This window comes from Protopterus annectens, chromosome 3.part1 (genome assembly GCF_019279795.1).
Source record: "Protopterus annectens isolate FY-2018-M chromosome 3.part1, PAN1.0, whole genome shotgun sequence".
Classification (NCBI taxonomy): Eukaryota; Metazoa; Chordata; order Ceratodontiformes; family Protopteridae; genus Protopterus; species Protopterus annectens.
In genome coordinates this window covers 320,549,562-320,563,668 of record NC_056732.1, presented here as the reverse complement: position 1 = coordinate 320,563,668, position 14,107 = coordinate 320,549,562, and the positions used below count along the sequence as shown (strand labels likewise).

Below are 14,107 nucleotides of genomic sequence, written 5' to 3'. Positions count from 1 at the left end.
TCTTGTAGAATGAGGTCGTATGTTCTGTGGAATTGGTTTTCCATGGAAGGAGTAACAGAATCGTATGCAATTTCCTATCCATTTGGAGATTGTCTGTTTGGAAATTGCTTTTCCTTCCCTTCCTGTTGCATAGGCTACAAAAAGCTGGTCAGTTTTCTGTTACTTTTTGCTCTGTCCAGGTAGTAGCGTAGCTGTCTGTGTACATCCAAGGTATGCAGCAGTCTTTCCCCTCTGTTTTGTGGGTTGGGGAAGAAGGTAGGTAGGTGGATTGCCTGGTTTAAGGACACTCTGGATACCACCTTAGGCATAAATGTAGGATTAGTCCTCATGGACACTCTGTCTTGGTGGAAGATTAGGAAGGGTTGTACTGCCATTAGGGCCTGAAGTTCAGAAACCCTCCTTGCTGAGGTTATTGCCAGTAGGAAAGCAGTTTTCCATGAAAGATGCTGTAGGTCTGCTGTTGCTGCTGGTTCAAAAGGTGCAGTGTCAACTTTTCTAGCACAAAGTTCAAATCCCAAGCTGGCAGTGGTGGTTTCCTAGGAGGTTTTACATTCTTGATCCCTCTGAGGAACTGCCTGAGTAGAGGATGTGAGAAGACAGGTGGATCAAAGCTGTATTCTGCTGAAATAGCTGATGCATGTATCTTGATGGAGGAATAGGACAGGCCTGTATGTAGAAGCTCTGCCAAGTACTCCAGAATGTTAGCCATATCTATATTCGACACATCCTTCCCTCTTTCAGCACTCCAAATGACAAACCTTTTCCATGTCCCTGCATAGTTCCTTTTTGTTGAAGGTCTGCGGGCTTCAAGGATAATGTCTTTAACCCTTTGGGAGAGATCTGGAATAGTTGCTGCTATGTGATGTGCCATGCAGTCAGCTGCAACGTTTTAGGTTTGGATGCATGATGCTGTAGTTGTTCTGAGTTAACATCAAAGGCATCAGGGGTATTGACCACATTTTGTCCCGAGACATGCTCCTCAGCAATGGGTACCAGTGTTGTCTTGGCCAGTTTGGAGCTATCAGGATTATCCTTGGACGTTCCTCCTTGATTTTTAGTAATACCTTGTGTACCAAGGGAAGAGGTGGGAATGCATATGCTGTCAGGCCTTTCCAACTGAAGGAGAGCGAATCCACTTTCGATGCTAGTGGATGGAATGTCCTTGTGCAGAATTTTTGAGCTGGTGGTTGAGAGGGAAGCGAATAGATCTATCTGTGGCATTCCCCATTTCTTTGCGATGGTCTTGAAGATGTCCGGTGTAGCATCCATTCGTGAGCATCCGAGGTGGTTCTGCTTAGCATGTCTGCTAGAGTGTTCTCCTTTCGGTACAAACATTGCCTGTAACTGGATGTTGTAGCTGAGTGCCAGGTTCCAAAGGTCCAAAGTCATTCTGCATAGGGGGTATGAATGAGTGCCTCCTGTTTGTTGATGTACCACATGACTGTGGTGTTGTCTGTCCTTATCATCAAATGGCCTTCTTTGAGAAATGGTCTGAATTTTTGGATTGCCAGTTTTACTGCCAGCATTTCTTTTAGGTTGATGTGCAGGTGAAGCTGGTCCTCGTCCACAATCCTTGCGCATTTGTCCAGCATGTGAGCCCCCATCCTAGGTCTGAGGCGTCTGTTGTGATGGTTTGGCTTGCTTGATATTTGTGAAAGGGTAAGCCTGGGTTTGACTGGCATGCTTGAGCCCACCATAGGAACTCCTGTTTTAGGCATGGAATTAGTGGAATTTCTGCTTCTAGGCTGTGCCTGTGTTGGGACCATAAATTCTTTAGGTACCACTGTAGTTTTCTCATATGCAGTCTGGCATGTGGAACCAAGATTATGCATGATGCCATGAAGCCCAAGGCCTGCAGAACTTTTCTTGCTGTTAGCTTGCTGTGGTTTGTTAGTGCCAAGAAGTAAAGAGGAGATCTTTTGCTTTTCTGCAGTTAGGAATGCCATTTGTTTTACTGTGTCCAATTCAGCCCAAGAATGTCCTTGTTTGGGATGGAATCAGCCTTGATTTTTGCAAATTGACTGTGTATCCCAGTGCTTGTAGCAAGTAAATGACCCTTTGTAAATCTGTTGTCAGCTTGCTTTTGTTGTCCCCTTGTAGCAGGCAGTCGTCCAGGTATAGATAAATTTGGATTCCCTGTAGTCTGCAGTGGTCGATTACTGATGCCAGGCATTTTGTGAATACTCTGGGCGCAGTAGATAAGCCAAAGGGCAATGCTGAGAATTGATAGTGCTCTGATCCTGCAAGAAATCTGAGGTATCTTCTGCAATTTGGTCGAATGGGGACATGCAGGTATGCCTCCTTGAGATCTAGAGTTACCAGCCAACACTCCTTGCCCAGCATGGGAAGAAGTTGCTGTAGGGTCAGCATCTTGAATTTTGGGACAATGATGTATGTGTTTAAGGTGGACAGATCGAGAATAGGTCTCCAACTTTTTTCCTTTCTTGGAACTAGGAATAGTCTGGAGTAGAATCCTTTGCCTTGTTCTGTTATTGGTACTCTTTCCACAGCTCTCATCTTTGTTAATTGGATTATCTGCTGTAGAGCTTCTGTTTTTTGATTTGGAGGTAGGTTTGGCATTCCTCTTTTGACTGGTATAGTGTGGAAGTGGAATCGGTAACCTTGGTCTATGGTTTGCAAAATCCACTTGTCTTTTGTGATATAGTGCCAGTTCTTTGAAAATAAGGTTAATTTTCCGCCTAAGGGTGCTGCTATTTGTTCCCTGGTAGGCGGAGTTAGAATCAAGTCACTGTGATTGCCCTGTTGTAGTGGTAGCGGCTGTGCCTGTGGCTCTGTTATTACCTTGCCACTGTCGTCCTCTGTAGGCACCCCCTCTGGATTGATTTCTGCCTCCGGAACGTCTATTCCTGCCCCTTTGGGATCTTGTGGAGTCAGGAAAGGACCAATTTTTGGCAGGCCAGTTCCTGCTAAACCTTGGGGGCTGGACCTGCAAGAAATCTTTAACCGTTTGTACAGATTTTGCCTTTTCTTCCATTTTCTTTATTACCTGCTGGGCAGGTGTACCAAACAAACTGGTCTTATCCATAGGAGCATCTAATAACTTAGCTTTAACATGATCCGGTAAAACTTGTTCCTTCAGCCATGCATGCCTTCTTATCACTGTGCCAGTCATGGCTGATCTAAATGAAGCCTCCAGTGCATCATAGCCGCATTTTAAGGAATGGTTACTAACCTGTTGTATGTTATTTACCATTTCTAATAGATTTTTCTTATCTATAGAGTCATCAGAGGATAGCTTTTTAGTTAACTGATCAAGCATAAACTCTTGGTATTGTATCATGTGAAACTGACAGTTTAAAGCTCTAGCTGAGAGAGTAGCAGAGGTGTAAACCTTTTTGCCCCATCTGTCTAAAGACCTGGTTTCCCTTTCAGAAGGAATAGGGTTCTTTGCTGTGGTTGAGGCTACTGCCTTAGGGCCCTGGGATATAGTTTCGGGGTCTGCAAGTGGGGCCTTGTATAGGTGATGATGAGTGTCTGGCACCCTGTAAAATCTATCTGGTTTGGCAGGTGCTGGAGGTAAAGAATCTGGTGCAGTGCAAACATCATTAAATGCATCGTCCACAACAGAGGACAGGAGGTATAGCTAAGGGCCTGTGTTGTGGTAGGTGCAGAAAAGTCCTAAGTTTTTCTGGAGTCTGAAAAATCCTGTTCCTGCCATTGGAATTGTTCTCTCATGGCATGTAAGGTTTCCCCAAAGGAGAATTCTTCTAGTGGGGAAGCAGCTGGAATGGATTCTTCAGCATCTGAGTCCTCAAAACTGGAGAAAGGAGCCTCTGGCTGGTCAGTAATATCTGAGTCTTCCACAGAATCATCAGAGGACACAGGCTCGAGGGGCTCTGCTCTAGGTCTCTTTTCTGGGGCTGAGAGGCCCTGTCTGGGTGAGATTGAGATCCCTAATTAAGGATATTAGATCTTCTGCCAGAGTAAGCATTTGTGAACTAGAAGTGGGCCTGGTTGAGGGGTTTAACAGGCACTGACTTAGTAGATTTGGCTGCTTTAGCCCTGGCGAAGGCCTTAATAGACATGGCTGCAGGAGGCCTAGCAGCACCACGTGCTGGGGTAGAGACATCCAAAGGGATGGTGTCTGATAAGTCACTAGTAACCACTGTAGTAGGTAAAATTTCTGAGGCCGATTCAAGTAAGGTAACCGGAACCTCAGTAGTAGTCATTGATTCGGCTGTACTCTGATCAGTTTTCTCGGTTTCGGCGTAACCGAGACACTCATGTTTGCTTAACCATGGTTTCGGCGAAACCGCGGACGCGGTGTCGGTCTTTCTTTGCGTTTTTAACAATTTGGGTAGTCGGAGGATCCGGCGGCATAATGTCACGCAAATTCAGAGCCGAAAAACTGTTCAGCAAACTCCGACCGACGTCTAAGCGTTAGGTCGGTTGAAAGAAGCACAGGCGAACAGGCTGCTACGTCGTGGTCTGGGCCTAAACAAGGCAAACAGTAAGAGTGGAAATCTTTATGAGGTATTTGTTTCCCACAAGTTAAACAGTTATTGACTTTTTCTGACATCGGCTGAGGCAAGAAAGAGTCCCCAACGGGTACTTAGCTTTAGAAGTCTTGAAGTATTCGGTAGTAATCTCTGGATCTGACCGACCGGCACTTGCGAACAGCTTCTGCTTGGGCACGCGGCAAGAAAGACTGAAGAAAATGGCGTCGGCTGATGCCTTTATACCCGAATACCAGCAGAGATGACGTCGGGTGAAGTGCGACATCGGCCGAAGCCGGACCCGGACTTTGGAATCCGGCCGACCGAAGGGCTGCCTGACGACAGGACAACCCAGTTGTTATGACTGCAGATGCATCCATGAAGGACATCATCAAAAGTATTTAGCGACAGTAAGGGCCCGACAATGAATACTTCAGGCGTTGAACGAGGCACAAAACCAACAGCGAGGTACGTCGTGATCTGGGCCTAAACAGGTGATGCAGTAAGAATGGAAATCTCGGTGTGGTATTTGCTTTCCACAGGCGAGACAACTGTTAACTTTTTCTGACATCAGTTAGGGCAAGAAAAAAGGATCGCCAACAAGGTACTTGGCTTTAGAAAACTTCAGGATGATTCAATTCGGAAACGAAAACACAGGTAGCGGCCGACCAGCACTCGTGCGAACTGCTTCTGCTTCGGGCTCCTCAGCAAGAAAGACTGATGTAATGGCTTTGGCTGCCTGTTTTTATACCCCTGACGACATGACATCAGTCCTGGAGCGACAGCAACCGATGCAGAAATACCAAGTCTCTGGTATTCGGGCCGACTGAGGGCTACCTGCAGGCAGATAACCCAAGTGTGATGACTGCAACAGTGAAATACGAAGAACATCACTAGAAGGAATGCTCTCATCTCTAAGATACTGATATGCAAATTGGCCTATTCAGGGGACTGTGTGCCTTGGACTGTCTTTTCAGAGATGTGCCCTCCCACCCGACCTGGGAAGTGTCTGTGGTAACTATGGCCTTGGGCTGAGGGAAGGTGAATGGGCGACCTTGCATTATCTGATCGGTGTGAATCCACCAAAGGAGGTAAGTTATGCAAGCCTGAGTTATCCTGATATTTGGGTGGATAAGGGCTGATGTAGAATGGATCACTGAATCGCTAGGGTCCACTGAAGAATTCTCATGTGGTATATTACTAGCGGAACCAAAACTATTGCCGCAGACACTGACCCCCAACCCCTGAAGAATTAGTTGAGCTGAGATAGAGGAATTTTGAATGATCTTTTTGACCTGGAATTGTATGGGTTGTACTCGGGAAGAGAAGCTATTAAGGAATTTGTGTAGAACAAATTTCTGATAAATTCTAATATCTGAGCTGGTTCTAGTTAGATTTGCTATGATTGATGGTAATTCCCAGGTGGGAGCATAACTGGAGTACATAATCTCATGCTTTTATCAGATGATGTCTGGTTGGAATGGTTATCAGCCAGCCGTCTAATTAAGGAAACACCCAGAATCCTTGCAGTCTCAAGTGAGCTGCTACTACTCCCACACATATGGTGAACACCCTGTGGTCTACGGTAAGGCCAAAGGGCATAGCTCTGAATTTGTAATGACTGGTTCCCAACCAGAAGCGCAGGTATCTTCTGGATCATCTGCTCATTTTTATTTGACAGTATGCTTCCTGAAGGTCTTTTCGGCACATCCAGTCAACTTTGTGCAGGAAAGGCAAAATGGACTGAAAAATGACCATCCAGACCTTTGTGTACTGAACTGATTTGTTCAGATTGCTGAAATCCAAAATTGGTCTCCAATCCCCTGTTTTCTTTGGCACTAAAAAGAATCTTGAGTAAGTTCCAGACTCTCTCTGATCTGGTGGAACTTCCTGGTTGACTCTTTTTTTCTAGCAGCTTTTTTTTTATTTCTAATTCTACTTCTTTCCTCTGACTGGGTAGAACATCGGAAATTTTGTGTACTGTTAAAGGGGGATGGTATTATATAACCTCTAAAAATAATCCTCTGTACCCATGAATCTTTTGTAATCTCTAGCCAGGCTCCCTGGTGCAGGGATAAATGACCCCCTAACTGCCTCCATAGGCATCCTTTCAGGAGCGATGGTAGGATCTGTCAGACAAAGTATCTTTGGACCCTTGGTTCTGCGGGCCTCTTCTGCCACGCAGGTAGTGTCTTCTGTTAGAGTCCCCCCCCTTGCCCCTAGGACAACTGTCTCCACGTAGATCATGGAAAGAACCCTGGGATTTTCTGGACCACATTTTTTGACCATCTCGTTAATTCCTAGAAAAGATCCTTTGAGGAGTTGAAAAATGTACACCCACAGCAGACAGGATTTTACCATCCTTGTTCACACCTGGATAATATGTCTTTAACCTCAGGGCCAAGTAAATAACTTCCGTCAAAGGGGGGCACTGACAAAGGAAGATTGAAGGGCTCCAAGAAATCACACAGGTGCATCCAGGAATGACTCTTAATGGAAATGCCTGAACCTGCCTCCCTTAAGGTATCCTTAGCCACATGTGAAATGAGCCTTATGGATGAATTCGAAATGGGCTGTAGGGTAGACAGCTGTGAGGCAATGGAGCTATCTGCCTCAGAAGTAATGGTCTGGGATAGAGATTTGGTGAATTCTATAATTAAGTCCCTCTGGAGTCTGGTGAAGTGTGCCTAATGTTCAGCTACTGAAGTGCACAGCTCGCTAAAGCACAAACACGTTTCCCAAATCTGTCCAGTGCCCTAGACTCCCTGTTAGGGGGGTGGACAAAGGAACTTTAATTCTGCAAGTTCCTTTTTTGTGGCCACCACTATGACCATGACTGATACTCCCTTGCTCCAAAATTCTCTGACCTTGGGTGGTGCCATAATCCTGTCTGGTCTCTTGTGGGTCGGCTAAACAGAATCAGGTTCCTTTCACGCCCGTCGAGAGATCAAATCAATGAGCTCATCGACAGGCAGAGTCACCCAGGAGACAGACGGGCCAGCTCCAAAGGCTTCCAGGAATACTGATTCCTCTTGGGAAGGGTTGTTACCAGGCCAACCACCTCTTTGCTTAAGGATCTCTAAAATGTATACAAATGAGACCTTGTCAGGTGGTGATCTTGCAGACCCGTCCACCTCATCAAAATCAGTATTCTCCGTAACAGACTCTTGAGGAGAGTCTAAGTGCCTTAATTTGCACTTTCTCTTCCTAGGGACTTCTTCAGTGGGGTGTTCCAGAGAAGTATCGGAAAAAAATCAATATATCATGAGGGGTATCTTGGAGACCTTGAGCTGGCTGTCCTTGTGGTGTAGGAAGTTGAGGCACAAGATGCAAACAAAACTAGGTCTACAAATTAGGAGTCAATGAAGGTGGATACATCTTTTCTCAAGGAGCACAGAAAACTCCCTTCACTATATCAAAAGCAGAATGCCTCAGGAAGAAAGAAATCGACAGCTCTGAAAAGACATGCTTCTGAGCTGTCAACTCCTTGACAAACCATTCGAGGCAAACTCAGGAGTCGACTCCAACATCTTGGATCTGGCGTAGCCCCTACATCTCCAAAGAGACATCCAGCTACAACGTGCTCTGAGCCAGTCCACTCAAAGACGGTACAAGATACAATGACCTTTGGGTCCGATATAGACGGATCCAGAATTTTCAGTTCCAACTGCTCTAAAACAGAAGATCAGATCAGAGAAGGAGACAAAATAGGTGGAGTACTACTAATGAAGATCTCCGGGCCTGATGGGGTAGGAATCGGAAGAACTATGCATTTGAATTAGCATTGAGAGAAATTTCATCATCCTGTCCACATCTGCTTTGGTCAAACTTCTGCAAGATCGAGAAGAGGAAGCAATGGATGAGGTCCTGGAGTGGTGACACCTTTCCAGGAAAAGAGATGGGAGACGGAAACATATAGGATCAGGATCCAGAATGAGGAGGAGATCGGATATGAGCAGAGACGTCTTTGCGTTTCTTCGGATCAGATGGTGTTGCATCCGATATTTTAGATTTTGGATATAAAGAAATCAGGTCAAATATCAGATATTTTAGAAGGCAGCTCTGAACTCGGAGCAGAAGATCCTGAGGGGTCAGATGGACACTTTTTATTGTCCTTTTTTCCTCCTTTCTTGGGGATTTGAGACCCAGATGCCATATCAGAGGATGATGATGGCATTAATCCCCTCAAGATTAATTTGTTTTTTCAATCAATAATGGCCCTAGGGTTACAACCCTTACATATGTCTCATGCAGAGTTTAAATGAAATGGGTCTAAGCAATGGACACACGACTCATGTGCATCTGATAAAGAGGTTTTATCGCCGCAGGCTTTACATTTTTTAAAACTCAAAGGTTTGTTAGACATCGCTATAAAGATAACAGCCAAAGATGAAGAAAAAAGATATGAAAAAATGAAAGAAAACGTTTTTAACTTTATATTAGTTAAAAAGATTAGTTAAAAAAATACCAACAATGGTAGGTCAGAGAAACAACCTAAAAAGTGGAGAGAAAAAAAATAAGGAAAGGAATACCAACAATGGTATTTAGAGGAAATACACTAAAAACCTTAACGAGGGTAAGAGAGGATTAAGTTAAGGGAATAAAAATGGTAGAAGAATACAGGTAGCTATAAAAGGGAAAACTTCACTATTACTCACGGACACTCGAGAGTTAACAGGGACCAACATCTAAACACAAAAACGGCAGCAAACAAGGTCTGAGATGCTTTAAGGGACTAGTGCACTACAGGTAGGAGAGGAGCTCAAGAGCTTTCAGTGTCTCAGGAGCTATGAAAAGCTTTCAAGTCCGATCCTAGGGTCAGATCTGAACCCAACAGTTGAGGAATGAATGACAATGACAACATCAGATCCAGTATTTCTAAGTCACCCAGGGTTCAACTGCAATACGTCATTCACTGACTGGTTCTTTATCAAAGTAAACAAATATGCATAAAAACAACACTTACCCTTTTGAAATGCCATTTCTGTCCATGATTAATTTAACTTCTTTCACTGCACCATACCTCGCAAAGAAGTCTTTAATTTCACATTCAGCAGTCTAAAAGAACAAAAGACGTGTGACTGTTATACAGATAGTACAAGTATGTAGGTAAACTTACCATAACAGTACATGTTCAAATGATCACTGCTACAGTAGCCTTAGCTATATAAGTGATATCCTGCCAAGCATATAACTGCCAGCCAGATTACAAAGTTTCAAGGGATCTTCCATAGGACAATCTGTCAGGCAACTAGAGCTGAGCTAATTACAAAGATAGGTTTGGGCGCCAAGCCCTTCAAAGATTTGATGCCAACAAAAAAAGGGAGGTTGACCCCTGACAAGAAAATGCTAGTAACAACAAAAAGTAAAATTCCACACCTCAGCATAAACAACGCACCAAGAAATACAGGGAGAAGGAGACTCTTGATGAGTGGATGAAAAATAGAAAATTCACCCCAGGGATAACTCCAGTGTCTTTACTCAACAGAGGCACTGGGAAAGCACAGTTGTGCACACTTACCATAAATGTAGATGTTCGAGTGTATTCACTGTTGCAGTCATTACATTTGGGTTATCTGCTTACAAATAGCCCTCACTCGGCCTGATTAACAAGGTCTTGGGTCCTGCGGGGTATAAAACATGCAACCGACGCCATTACATCAGTTTTTCTTGCCCCAGATGTCAGGTGCCCCCCTAATGGGAAACAATTAAATATAAAAGCACAAAGATATACCTCCAACAAAAAAGCAAATATACCAAAAAGGCTTTTAAGCATAGTAAACGAAAGTAGAGGTATAGCCAAAAGAAGTTAGGGGGCTGGAGGGAGGGTAACCAGGACTGCAACAGTGAATACACTTGAACATCTACAATTATAAGTGTACACAACTGTACTATGTTCTTTGTGTTTCACTGTTGCAGTCATTACATTTGGGTAGATTCACAAAGCTATGGTTGGGAGGAGGAATTTAGATAGCATTAGGGCCAGCTATAACGCCCTGCAAGACTGCAGTGGCAAAGCCAGCTATGGATTTAGAGAACATTGGCAAATGATAATGCTTGGTGAAAGTATGTACTGAACTCCAGGTAGCAGCTTCTAGGATGTCCCTGATAGGGACGCCTCTGAGAAAGGCTGTAGAGGTAGATGCAGCCCTGGTGGAGTGAGGTCTGATCCCCTGGGGGATAGGTTTTCCATGGTGCTTATAGCAGAAATAAATGCAATGGCCTATCCATTTAGAAATGGTTTGCTTTGAAATAGCCTTCCCCTCTGCCCCTGCAGCAAATGCAAACAGCAGTTGTACAGATTTCCTTTGAGGTTTAGTCCTGTCCAAGTAGAATCTAGGCTGTCTGTGCACATCTAAGGAATGCAGTATCTGTTCCCCTTTATTCTGTGGATTGGGAAAGAAGGTTGGCAAATGAATGGACTGATTAAGGGCCACACTGGATACCACCTTGGGCATGAAGGATGGATTGGTTCTGAGGGGCACCCTGTCCGCATGAAAGATGATGAAAGGTTCCACTGCCATAAGGGCCTGTAATTCAGACACCCTTCTAGCTGAAGTGATTCCTAAAAGGAAAGCTGTTTTCCAAGAAAGAAATTTTAAGTCTGCAGTAGCAGCTGCCGCGAAAGGAGGTAGCGTGAGTTTCTCCAAGACAAAGTTAAGGTCCCAGGCTGGGGATGGAGCTCTCCTGGGTAGTCTCAAAGTTTTGGCCCCTCTGAGGAACTGCTTGAGCAGTGGATGAGAGAAGAGGGGCGGTTCTGTGTTATAATGAGCTGAAACGGCTGAGGCGTGGATTTCAATAGAGGAAAAACACAAGCCCTTGTGAAGCGTCTCAGTTAAGTATTGTAAAATCTGAGGTAAATTGGGTGCTGCTGTGCTCATCCCTTGAGATTGGTTCCAGGCACATAATCTTTTCCATTTTTCAGCATAAGATTTTCTAGTACTAGGCTTCCTTGCCTCTAAAATGATATCCATCACAGGTTTGCTGAGGGATGGTAAAGGAGAGATTAAGTAATTAACCAGGTTCAGTGTTAGAAGCTGAGGGTGCAGAATCTGGTTCTCCTGCTGAGACAGCAGGGAAGGAGTGTGAGGCAGGTGCCATGGAGATAACCGTGACACACTCCGCAGAAGGGGGTACCAGTGTTGGCGTGGCCAGTCTGGAGCAATCAAAATCATCCTTGGTTTGTCCTGTTTGATTTTTAGTAGTACTTTGGAGAGCAGAGGAAGAGGAGGAAGGCATAGACTGACAGGTTTTTCCAGCTGAAGGACAGAGCATGCACTTTCCCGGCTTGTTTGTGGGGAGTCCTTGTGCAAAATTTGTCCAATTGGTAGTTCTGGGGAGAGGCAAACAAGTCTATATCTGGGCCCATCATTTGCTTGTCAACATGCTGCCAGTGTATTTAATTTTCTTGGCAGGAATTGAGCTTGTAGGTGCACTTGGTAGCTCAAGGCTGTGTTCCACAATGTCATGGCTAGTCTTCCGAGGGGGTAAGAATGTGCCCCCCCCGCTTGTTTATGTACCACATAACAGTGGTGTTGTCCGTCTTTACCATTAGTTGTTCTGGAAGAATGTGGTCCTTGAAGGCTGTCAGAGCAATCTGTGCAGCTAACATTTCTTTTTAATTGATATGCAGGTGCATTTGACTTAGGTTCCATTTGCCCTGAATTCACTTCCCTGCCAGGTGAGCCCCCATGCATAGTCTGATGCATCTGTTGTTAGGGTTTGGGTGGCAGGGGGTGGTGTGAAAGGTAGTCCCTTGTTTTGGTGGAAGGCCTCTGCCCACCAAAGGAACTCTAGGCATAGGCAAGGTATGATAGGAATCATTGTTTCCAGGTCTTGAGTGTTGACACTATAGGCTTTTTAGATACAACTGCATGTTCCTCATATGCAGCCTTGCATATCGAATTAGAAGAATGCAGGAGGCCATGAACCCCAAGGCTTGCAGTATTTGTCTTGCACATAGCAGGGTTTTTGTGGACACTTGTTTGAAGTAGTTTGTCAAATGAATTTGTTTCTCTGGCGTGAGGTAAGCCATCTGGGAAGTTGTATTCAAGCTTGTTCCCAGGAATATAATTTGTTGACAGGGTACCAGGTGAGACGTGTTTTCATTTGTGGTGTACCCCAAACAAGTTAGAACCCTTTGTTCAAAGGCCAGATGATTCAAAAGTATGTCCTGGCTTTCTGCCTGAATAAGACAATCGTCCAGTTATAGGTAAATTTGAATATTTCTTTGCCTGCAAAATGCAAAAACTGGAGCCAGGCACTTTGTGAATTCCCTGGGCGCAGTATATAAGCCAAAGGGCAGTGCAGAAAACTAGCCTGCTTTGAAGCATAGGTATCTTCTGCAAGATTCCCTGATTGGGATGTACAGGTATGCTTCTTTTAAATCTAGTGTTGCTAACCAGGCATCTTTGCCAGGCACAGAAAGTAATTGGTGTAGAGTCAGCATCTTGAATTTTGGAATCTCCAAATAGCAGTTTAGAGTAGAAAGGTCCAGGATAGGACACCATGAATTGTCTTTTCCGGGTACCAGGTAGAAACCTTGTCCCTTTTCCTCTTCTGGTACCAGCTGAATAGCCCCCATGCTTAAGATAGAAAGTATTTGTGTTTTGGGCCTATGCCCACTGATTAGGGGGTAGGTCTGGCCACCCGCTTGGTGCTGGCAACGTGTGGAAGTGAAATCTGTATCCCTGGGACACTATATTTAAAACACAGTCCTGGGTAATGAGTTCCCAATTCTTTGCATGAAGAGCAATCTTTCCCCACAAAGGGGTAGTCAGTTGATAAGTGCTTGGAAATTATAAAAGGAAGTCATTGAGAAAGTTTACCATAGGGGGGAGTTTTATTACTCCCAGATTTGGACGTGGAGGCCCCCCACTGCTTAGTTCTGTGTGTCCCCTGGGACTGAAACCTGGGGTTTTTGCTGTGTCTGGGTTTGGCTTGAGAAGACTTGGAAGGGGCTGGAAAGGACCAATTCTTATAGGGCCAGAGCCTACTACATCTAGGAGGATGAACTTATAAAAAATCTTTAACAATTTGCATAGATTTAGCTTTATCTTCCATCTTTTTAAGAACTTCCTCAGCCTTGTTGCCAAACAGACGGTCCTGATTTAAAGGAGCATCCAACAATTTAGCTTTAACATGATCAGGCAAAGATTGCTCCTTTGAGCCAAGCATGCCTTCTGAGCACAGACCCAGTAACAGCAGTCCTGCAAGAGGCCTCTAATGAATCAAAACCACACTGCAAAGTATGTTTTCCAACTTGTTCAGCAGAATGCATTAAATCCTGTAATTCTTTATTTTCCACACAGTCAGGGATCAGCATCATTTTCTGTTTAAGCAGTCCAATAACATGTTGCTGATACTTTAACATATGAAACTGGCAGTTTAAAGCCCTAATGGCCAAGCTGCAGAAGTGTAAACCTTCTTACCCCATTGATCCAGTGCCCTGGAGTCTCTATCACAAGGGGTAGGATTTTTAGCAGTAGAAGCCTTAATGCCCTTGGGCCCCTGTGAAATAGTCTCTGGATCTGCAATAGGATTTTTAAAAAGAAAGTTGTGGGACTCAGGCACCCTGTAGTATCTGTCAGGTTTTCTGGGAGCAGAAGGCAGGGAATCAGGAGCCGAACTAGATTCCAGAAAAGCATAAT

General features: G+C 44.6%; 1 protein-coding gene across 1 annotated transcript in view; it reads right to left on the bottom strand.

Moving 5' to 3' along the window:
* Positions 1–14,107, bottom strand: part of DAZL (deleted in azoospermia like) — a 2,235,938-nt gene that overhangs the window by 1,479,496 nt on the left and 742,335 nt on the right. Inside the window, exon 3 of the mRNA XM_044066765.1 lies at positions 9,424–9,515. Within this exon, the coding sequence (XP_043922700.1) occupies positions 9,424–9,515 (92 nt within the window). The remainder of the gene's footprint in view (positions 1–9,423; positions 9,516–14,107) is intronic.